The sequence below is a fragment of the Fusarium sambucinum genome, chromosome II (assembly GCF_050947815.1).
Source record: "Fusarium sambucinum isolate potato_lamoka chromosome II, whole genome shotgun sequence".
NCBI lineage: Eukaryota > Fungi > Ascomycota > Sordariomycetes > Hypocreales > Nectriaceae > Fusarium > Fusarium sambucinum.
In genome coordinates, this window is record NC_139293.1 from 6,209,848 (window position 1) to 6,220,560 (window position 10,713).

The following is a 10,713-nucleotide window of genomic DNA, read 5'->3' on the forward strand; positions in this document are numbered from 1 at the left end:
AAGCCTGTCAAAACACGCCATGAAGACGTAAAGTGCCACGGCCACTACGCCAAGTCGTTGCGAAGACAGCTCTTCTATTATGGACAATCAGATACCAAGATGAACGTGGTTTGCATTCAAGAATTCAAGTCTATTGTGCTCTCTGCAGAAAAGACTGTTGGCAACAGCAGCAGACCACTGCAGTAAGCCCAGATGTACCAATACGTATGATATAATGCATGTAACATGTGCAATCTTTTGAGTGGGCGCATCTTTGCATCAACAGGATGACAGAAGAGAACAAAGCGAGTGAACTGATAAACCTCCATTGTTAATCTTTCGCCCTCCTTTTCTATGGCAAAGCAAAGTCGGGCAGAATATCATGTTCCACCAGATTTCAAAAGAGCAAGAGACTGTCATTTCAGGGGTATTAAGTCTGCGTGCTTGTAAGTAGTCCTCCGTCCTGCCGGTCACAGTGCAGCAGCCCCCGACAGAAGCAAGGGAAAGTCTGTAAACTATGTACAGTTCGGTCTTGCAAAGAAGAGAAACGACAGTAAATCCATCAACTCCGGACCATGCGGGCCAGTCCCCCTCACCATGGCCTTGACCTGAACGCCGATATATGTGCATACATGAGTAATGAAGCACACAGTTCATTATACCCTAATGTAAACAGGGTAACGGTGTGTTTGGCGATTATGGGGCATTTACGCCCTTCCATTATTCGTTAGTCATCGTCTAGTAGCCCGCCTGGCCTGGCATCTTGCCCAGGGAGTGAGAGCCAGTTCCCTTTGGGGGCAAGTGGTTATGACAGAAGATCTTCTTGTTGCCATGTATAGAGTTGTCTTTCTTGGTGGCATCGATGAGTAAAGCCGGGTCGTCATAGGATTCGAGCTGGCAGCACTCGACGTTTTTCAGCCAGCGGTTGTTGATGACTTCGTCGATTCCGATACGTTTGCTCGGCTCTGGGTTCAGCATCTGTAGGACAAGGCGGCGTAAAGCAGGCGGGCTCATGCCAACGTCGAGGGCGTAACATTTAGGGTAATCACTATCGCTGATGGAGGCGTCGCTCTCTGGATGCTTCGCATACCATTTATTCCAGCCCGTAACAAGCTTGTCGTAATGAAGCTCACCAGGCTCTGCTCGGGACCAAATAGCGCCTCCAAAGGTAAGGTAAATCATGACAATCGCAGAGCTCCACACATCGAGGGCTCGGGGGTCGTAAGATTCCTTTTTAGCGAGGACTTCGGGAGCGATGTAAGGCTCACTGCCACAGATACCAGGTGAGCACAGACGGGTTTCGCCACCCATATTACGGCCGCATTGTCCACCAGCTTCACGAAGACCCGGGTGAGTACCACAGAAAACTTCTGACACACCGAAATCGGTGATCTTGAGCTTGCTATCCTTGGTAATGAGAAGATTCTCAAGTTTGATATCACGGTGGGCAATGCCGTTGACATGAAGATAGTACACGCCTTGAATCAATTGCTTGAAAAGGCACATACGGTCCTTCTTACGATCGTCGCCCTTGAGGTGACCTTTTTGCACGAGGCTGAAAAGATCACCTTCGGAACAGTATTCCATCACGTGGTTCCATCGCCCATGGTCGGTACAGAGGCGGAAGGTCTCAACAATGTTGGGGTGATGTAGACTCTTTGCAATGCTGAATTCTGACTTGATCTTGTTCTCGTAGTCTTGCTGGCTTTCGCGGTGCGATTTTCCTCGGAACTCTTTCACGGCATAAAGCTCTTCTGGATATCCCTTGCGCATCATGAGTGTGACCTTGGACGCGGCTCCCTTGCCAAGATGCTTGCCATGTCGACCCAGAAACTTGCGCTGGTATTCGAACTCGTTTTGCAGCTCAGCAACATCCACGGCAAAGTCGTCAGGAAGACTCAAACTCATGCGGCGAGCCTTGGCACCAGTTCCGGAATCTGGAGGAAGAGGCCAAACACTCCGCTCAGGTGGATACATAGTCTCGTCGCCTTCTGCGGGTGGTGGAAGAGGTGTGCTAGGACGGCTGCCGTCATAGCTGCTAGCTCGGCGGTTGTATTCAGGGCGCTTGTTGCCATTTCCTCGACCGTTGTGATTCGCACCAACGAAATTGATAGCTCGGTTGCGCAAGGTGAATCCAGTGGAGGCGCGGTTCTTTTTGAAATCGCCCTGGCTAGGAATGGACTTGTCGCCGTCACGTTCGCGGTGTGTAAGATTCATCTCGAGGCCGTTGTCGCTGGGGGAGGGAGGAGAGTTGGAACGAGTTGTGGCAGATGAACGGTTCATGGAGAAGCGGCGACGAGCCGCAGCCCGCGGCTGGCCATTAGTCTGGGGCTCAGTTGGTGCGGATACGACTGATGGTGTTGCTGATTCTGAAGGGGTATAGTCGTTCCTGGCTTGTGAATTTGATCTTCGAAAGAAACTTGACATGGTGCGTTTGAAACTCGCGGTAGAGATGGACCCACGAGTCGACTGACGGGTAAGGGAGCTGCCAGGCTCTGGCTCTGATGCTCTTGGGGTAGTCGGGGTAGTGGGTGGTCGGCTTGCGGACTGTGAGAGATAGTCCCCTTTGTTGTTGTTGTTGCCAGCGTTGGCACCTGGGATCGCAATAGGCCCAACCCCTGAAGATGTGACTGAACCGGCTGGGTAAGACTGCAGGCTTTGGAGATCTTGTAGGTCCTGGGTTTGAAGTGTGAAGTCTTGTGAATGACGACCGCTGACAGGAGTGACAGGTTCAATAGCAGATTCGCTTCCGGATTCACCGCCTTCTTCTAAAACAATTGATTCAGTAAGATCGGTGACAATGTTGCGAGGCGAAAATGAAGACTGAAACTGGTTTGCGCGCAATGCTGATGGTGAGGTACTTTTATCTGTGGAGGACACAAGCAAAAAGACGTCAGCAGGCAGGGATAACTTAGACTGGGGAAGTTGCAGGGTTCGGGTTGACATGGGACAAGTCTAAAGATCAACCGGGGGGGTGCATGAGGCAGAAATAGATGGGAACTCGAGAACGAACAGGAGAATAAGAGGTGAAGAAGGAAACGAGTGATCAAATCAAGCAGGGAATTAAACGGGACCAACCCCCAAATCGCCAAGGCTAGGCCCAGTGAAGGATGGATGGATGGATGTATGTCATGAATTTGTCAAGTCATGCTCAACCCAACAGGCACAGGGCAGGACAGGCCGGGATGGTAGGCAAAACGAGCAACGAACGAACGATTGAGCATGTGGGCTGGCAAATATTTGAAGTAAAGACCCAGCTGGTTGCAGGCAAACGCTCCGTTGCTTTCTCAGCATCTTCTGGGGCCACTTATAGGAGCCGCCTCTCAAAGCCGGACCAGCAAAGTCCCGCCGAACTTATCGCGTCACTAAACCAATTTGCGCAGGGTCCACGGAGATACTTCTCGGTTTCGGCAGACACGGGAATGACGAAATGAAGACTGCGTGGTAAAAGCGGAGAATGAAAAAAAGGGAGTGAATGAATCGATTAATTATGAAAGAAAACGAAAGAAAGCAAAATGGATACATCAGAAATAGAGAATGAATTGGCTTTGGAAACGGTTGAAACAAGCAAATGGATGGGGGCCCAAATGCCCAAAAAGGGTATAGACAATGGAAAGTGGCAAATCAGGAAAAGGAAGAATGGGCGATTGATTACGGAGACAGAAAGAGAGAGAAAAACAGTCCATACCTGTTGCTGTTGCTGAATCGAGCTGGTGGGGAGCCAGCATTGTTCTTGGGGCCGAGAGTACCGCCATAATGACTTATAGCAAAAGGCACTTCTGTTTTATCTCGATGGAGAGACTGTTCGGTCCGTGATTCTGGACGGGGTACTGGGCTTCGGCGTACTAGCAGCGTCCAAGATACACCAATCCAAAGGTGCAGGTTGGGACAGCAGCTGGTCACTTACAGAGGCGGGTAACCACAAGTGAAGTGAGGGTCACACACCATCCAGTGACTGGGTCGGTTGGAGCGATGAGGCGCTTCAGCGACTGATCTGATGTACAGGGCACTATTGGTGCTGTGCTGTAGCCTGTAATCGCTGTCCAGGCTGGCTGGAGAATGTGCGAATGTGGTTGGTCCGTCGGCAAAATGGGAATGGAAGGCTTCAGCGGCAACACCGAGTCAAGGTAACAAAAATTCCAAGACGGCTGTCGACGATATGAATGTCGTGATTAAATTAAAAAGGTGTTGTGTTCAATATAGGCGAGGCCGTTTTGCGTCTCGTCTCGGCCGAATTTGAGAAAAGATAGACTGATCGTACACAGTTGGTCTGAGACGATCAAGATCTGATGCCCGTGTAAGCCTGATGGTTGTCGATGCGGCAGATGTCTTGAACAGGATCTGATGTCCGATCCGTTTCTCGGTGGTCAACTAAACGTTCAGTATCCTGGTTTTTATCCAACCGTGTCGTTCGTTGTATTATTATCTCAGAAAGCTAAGGCTGCATGGGAGGTCGAGGTGGTCGGAGAAGAGGATGAAGCTCAAGTGGAAGAGAGGGCGGCGGCATAAGTAGCCCGTAGGGTATTAATATTAACCGTAAGTGAAGCCAGAAAGCAGCACAGTCGAGATGGTTTCCCTTTCCAGATCAGATAAAGATCAAGATCAAAGGGAAGGGAAGGGAAAGGTTGTAAAAAAGGGAGAGATAAACTGAGGAAAGGAGAGGAGCAGAAAAAGCGCGCAGCTTGCTCTCTTTTGTGTCTGGCTCCATCTACAGAGTGCTCCAGCAGATACATGCAAATTATGAATGAAGCACCAGCTGCTGTGCTATTACTCGGTACAGTCGATCAATTCGGCCCCTTCATCATCCAGAGCCAAACCAAACTAAGAACCCTCTTTGCTCTTTGGCTTGATGGTGGACCAGACTCGACGTGGGGAACTCGACCGGGGCCAGGATTAAAGGTGGGTGGAGGGGCGTGCAGATTGTGAGACTGGCTGATTAGGAAAATGGGTACAGAGGTATGCAAGTACAAATACATACACAAATTTTACTGATAGTGATGATGGACTCTTCTGACTACCTAGAGAAAAGCCCCAGATTTAATAGATATCCTGCCCTCCACTGATGAACAAGACAACAAATTATCGTCTTTTTGAGTTTGTTGAAGTGTCAACGCTGCTACTTCTTCCTGTACAGTTCATATTGGATTCCCAAGTATGGTAAAAGGCAGAGAGAGTAGCACACTTTTGCTTTACCCCCCCTACTTGGCTAGTGGGTAGCAGAAGAATTGAACTCCAGGATTTAGGCCACAAAAATAATTAGCCCAATAAGTGTAGGCTAAATAGCATAAAGTGGCCTACTAATTTAGTCTCTTATGTTTCTGGCAGCCAACTTTTCTGGTGCCCCGATGCTTGGGTTGGGGTTGAGTGAAATGGTTCATGTGTGGGTGGGGGCAAGCTGATGATCGAATAGCAACAAATTATAGATCAGATTTTGAGATCAACAACGACTCTCGTCAGTGGTACAAAAGTAATCAGAATTGCACTTCTTCGGCTTCATCAGTAAGTGGTGAGTCGTACAGACAATAGTGCTCGGTCACTGCTCGCTCAATCTTCCTAATTCTCGGGCAGAAAATCGCAACACGACTGGTTTAATCCTGGCAGATAATGCACAGTGTGTAAAATACCAACTACGGAAAAAAATCGAATCCACTTCTTATGCGGCCCAGTGAGTGGGTGAATCGCCTTCTTCCCAGATGCAGATGCAGGAGCAGGACGGAAATTGAGCGTGAGGCGACAGTGGGTGCTTGAGCCGTTCTTCCCTTTCCCTTCACGATGACCGACGTGCTCCAGTCTCAGTCTGCCCTGTCTAAAGCCTGAGGCTCCTGCTGTTGACATGGCAGCTGCCCTTTCTGTTCTAGAGCTGCAGAGCCCTAAGACAAAGAGTGCAGCCTATTAATAGCTTAATTTCATGTTTATTTTGTCCTTCCTTACTATCAAAGAGATGTAGACTCGTTAAAGAACGCTACAAATGCAGTTTTAGCAGGACAAGCTCACCTGCAAAGCAGATGACAGTCCGTGCAGGTGCCGTCGAATCAAAATAGTACTGTACCTTTTGAGCGGCTCGGATGTTCTGATTGGCTGAATGACCCCATTCCGGTCTCACTTTCCCCATCTGGGGTCCCTTGGAGTTGGTTCGCTGTCCTCCTCCAAAAATGCAAGTGCCAACCAACCAACCATCCTTCCTCACCTGCACAAGCTCCACCGCCATCATAATTTGGTGTAATTGCTCAAAACCTCATGAACAGCTGCCAAATTATCATGAACTCTCACACAAGCTGCTTTCCATGACTGTTCTATGTAACGTTTATGTGACTTCGCCACGAGCAATTGACTAAATATGTGCTTCATAGGTAGGTACCTAGCTCCTGTCTTGCTCGCCTGCCGCGGCCAAAGGCACTTACTTACCTCACCCCACGTAATTCCAGAGCGACTGTCTGCCCGAGACCCTGTTACAGCCAAGACTTTTCAGAAAGCGATCGTGACGATGCACAACGGGAATCACAATCTTCCAACTCACCAGTCTATTCAGTTACATCATTGCAGAGAGTCTCAGGAACAGCGGTCAATTCATCGAACAATCACAGTCCTTCTTGGTGACGATCCTCCACGTATCATGAATCCCCACCAGAAGCATTCGTGTTTCTGTTCTCAGCAAATCACCCATCTTTCTGTTCCCTCTCAGGGGCAGCAAACGACTGAAACAGAAGTACAGAAAACATCTGGACAGGGAACTACTGTGCATAGGTGCAAGTATGGCTACATGCTTTTATTGTTGCGTCTCCAGCGGTCAAGCTTGTCAATAATACTGCATGGCCCCTGACCGAGACGCAAAAAGTCAATAATCCCTCTCATCAGCCCTGTCCCCCTCCGCCTCCTTGCTTCGCAATTGAGCGAACCTGGCATCAGCAACTGGCGGTGCGATAACCGGATCCACGTCAATGTTATGTTCCCTACTTTGTTTCCTAGGGGCAGCTCGCGTGCCCTGGAACCAAATCAAGCCCTCATTCAATTGCAAATTACGGAACCCAGCAGGCCGACGGGGCCACTGCATCGTCAAGCACAAAATACCCCACGCAAGCCGTGAGTTTTACAGACAACAGACAACCGCACAACACCGCGCTACCACCCACGCGTACCCGCTTGCTCGCCTCATCTCGTCTGTTGACAGAGATTGGGCCTGAGCCCAGGCAAATTAATCATACGCCATGCAATTATCTATGATCGCCTATACTACACAGTACAGAGTATACCATCACCATTCAGAGTGAGGGCGGCATGAATATCCACCGTAATTAACGTCCCTAGCTGGTGTTGATCAAAGTTACTCTGGAGAGACGATAGCCCATGCCGACATGAGAAACGCAGCAAGCATCCGCCAACATAAACAGGGGTCAATTATAACTTCTCAATTCGCACGTCGGTTCTTGCTCCAATCCTCTTACAGACAAATATGAATTGTATGCCTTGCCTTGCCGTGCTTCGATCTCGATCAGGATTGGTCGATTTGGTTTCTGAGAGCCGCATTTGGGCACATCATCTTCATCCGTGAAACCACACGTCTAAGACTAACTAGCATACCTGCCATTACGACTTCGCTTTTCAACACTGGGCAGCACTTACCCAGCCGGCATGCCTTCATTGATACACAAATTCTGGACTGCTTCCTGATCTGCCTCGCCTTCTGCGATCTTGGACTGATAAATCCGTGCCGGCAGTTTACTACGAATAGGTAATGTTGCTAAACCAGCTCGTCAACACAGCCACTGTGTGCAGTGTCAAAGCTTGCGTCGACATGTCGGTAAAGATCGTCTCTGCCTTGTCATGGAGACACGCAAGCAGCAGATGTTGTGTATCCGGAAGGCCCTGTTCCATCAAAACCCTGAGATGCGTTGCGTTGCGTTGTGCTGCAAGTCTCTTCAGGTCATGCTGTATGCGTGGTGATTGCGTCTCGTAGTGACGCAGGAGTAAGACAAATTGCGTGGCGGTTTGAGATTATACAAAGTAAGCTTGAATTTTAGCTCATATCTGTCACGCCTGATCGACATTGAGATAAATCATGAGCGGCATTCACGTACGTATTCCTTTCTTTGTGCAACGCAAATCCCATGGGGATTAATTAAGCTCAAATTGGATATCGGCATACCCCCGTGTGGCCTGTCTGAGACAAAGTCGATCTGTTTGAGCATGCCTAACCATGTCAGAATAAGAACGCTTCTCAAGATTCATGCTTCAAGAAGGCATGAGAAAGGACATTCGTTCAAAATTCCGTTTCGTTCAAGTTACACGACGAATTTGGTTTAGATGATGGTATCTGCACTGTTTGGTCTCGACAGTCCCTTGTCGCCAAGACTATCGGCGTTTCCCCCTGTTCTGGCCACCTCCAAAGGGTCACCACCGAGATCTCGGCCGGCACAGCTTGTCAAGGGACCTTTCGGGGTCTCTTCTCAACTAATTGCACAACGATATCGGCGAATTCGATCTTCTCCCCAAGATAGCCCAAAGCTTATGGCTCCACATGAAGCACTGCGGGCGCTTAGAGCGGTTATCTTTTCGATTTTGAAAGATCTCGTGCGAGAGAAGTTGAGAATTCAGAGCCGGCCCGGTGTGGGATCTTCATTCCACGCCCACCACCAGTTAAGCCATCTCTCGCCTCTGCACGACAGGGATGGCCGACACGGGTATGAGTGCGTCATATGCGCCCCGGAGAGACAAGGAGGTGGAGTAATCCCTGGTTATCCCGTTGCACGGTCCCCTGCCTTTTGTGTCTCTTACAGACTCTCGATCGTTTATTGGATGTTGAACATCGTCAAACATGCCTTGGCAACAGGTTATCCGCGTGTTAGAAACAAAGTCTTGCACACGTTGGTTACCAGATGATCGACGAGGATTTACCATCCTCTTTCATTAACCAAGTTGTTGTCGGCCCGCACATAAAGAGTACTACTTGATAGACATAAATTAAAGTCTTGGTATAGTTCTTAAACAGGGCTTAAATTGAATCGACAACAAGATTATCGAGTCCAGACCCTCAAGTCGTAAAACATTAGCCAGAATCATTTCGAGTGCAATACATACGGACGGCACCTAGGCCATCCTAGGAGTCCGTGGGGTTAGCATCACAATTTGACTTACAGCGCCAAACGATGCTTGGCAACATTCTAGTGGGCTTGATATGGCCTAGTTGGATAGACATGGCCGTAGCATTCATGAGTCAATTGTCTAATTCAGCCTTCACCTGAGTATTCGGCAGATCACCATTATGTTTCCGACAAGGGTCAGTCTTAAACCCTACAGAGTCTGTCATTTGGACATGCCAAGCGCAGCACGCACAAGGTTATTGACAGACTGACAGAATCCAACGCTGGTCTGTCACAATGGAGGTATGATCACAGCTCCTTCAGTCTCCTCCACCATGTAGCCTCATCATAGGCTTGCCAAGTTTCAATTGCTCAAGAGACCTCATCACCATAGAATGCTCTCTCTGCCGATGCTCTCATCGTTGATATGCCTTGTCTTCCTGGAACTTGTGACAAGACTTTTCTTGTGTGAAGAGTCCCCTGTTCAAAGTACTTGATCCGCCATGTATCAGTATCAGCTGAGCATCAATAAATTCCCAAGTGAAAAGTAAGGACAACACGATGGCAACAAGTTCGCGAGTAACACGTTGACGTTCAATACTCACTCCCCCACCCAGTTGCTCCATATCCAAGACATCAAGCGGCTCCTCCTATGTTTGCTCCGCTTCGTCCTGTGCAGACGACCCGATTTCCGACCAAATGGCAGATACGAGCTAAGACTGTGCTGTCTGTCTTTCCAGTCTGGCTGTTGTCTGCCGTCTCCATGGCCGGGTTTGACATCTTCAAGGAGGGAAGTATTAACCATGCCCAGCAGGTGGTGGATAAGCTCACTAGATGCCAAGGACTCAAACCTCGCAACACCATGAAGATAGTTGACACCTTGGTGACAAGCAGCTCTAGGATCTAAATAAATGCCGGGTCCCGCCGCTACGCCTTCTTCAATCCCCACCAAAGAGAGATAGATACATGGCGCTGTAAGTACGCTCATCGCACCAAAGTCAAATGGGGGACTAAAACAGGGCATAGCTTAAGGCTGAGGCTACGAAATGAGGAAGATAGCTGAGAATCAGTTGGTCCCAACCTTGTATCCTCATGATTGATTATGAGGGGACTAAAGAGGGAGTGTACATCACCATCGGTCCGGCCACCGCATTATCGCCGTTGAATTAGAGCCGAATCGGTTGATAATGATAACGCCCTGTTTCTTATGCAGATAACAGCACTATTGCAAGTCCACAAGAATGGCATCCCAGCCTTGCAACTTGGCTGATGTTGGACTGAGTTGATGGGCAAGAAAGCCACAACAGGTACACAAGGTCTCTATAGGTGCATCGGTATTCAGAGTCTCAATTGGCAAGATGGGCAACTCTTCTCTGCTCAATTGCTTAGGAAAGACTGCACTCACTACAACGCCCACGATGTTCCAGACTCAAGGACCCGCTGCAAGAGCAAAGACACGCGGGACTGCACTGTACAGTTAGTTGCTAAGGATCCGCTTAAAGTCGAGGGACAGAAAATGCCTCACCACAACGAACCAAAACAGATTGAACAAACGGCTTTTGACGGATAATAACCTTGATATTTCACTTGCCTTACCTGGTAAGTGCTCCCATTGAAATGGAACCAACAGCCTGGGTATACCCTCTCAATTCAGCTC

The 10,713-nt window shown here is 48.9% G+C and overlaps 1 protein-coding gene across 1 annotated transcript; it reads right to left on the minus strand.

Moving 5' to 3' along the window:
* Positions 1 to 717: 717 nt before the first annotated feature.
* On the minus strand, positions 718 to 2,925 carry FSST1_009017 (kinase-like domain-containing protein; the record flags this gene model as incomplete). The annotated part of the gene is made up of 1 exon (XM_083225954.1): positions 718 to 2,925. The coding sequence occupies one exon, from the start codon at positions 2,923 to 2,925 to the stop codon at positions 718 to 720; it is 2,208 nt and encodes a 735-aa protein (XP_083084978.1).
* Positions 2,926 to 10,713: the final 7,788 nt, after the last annotated feature.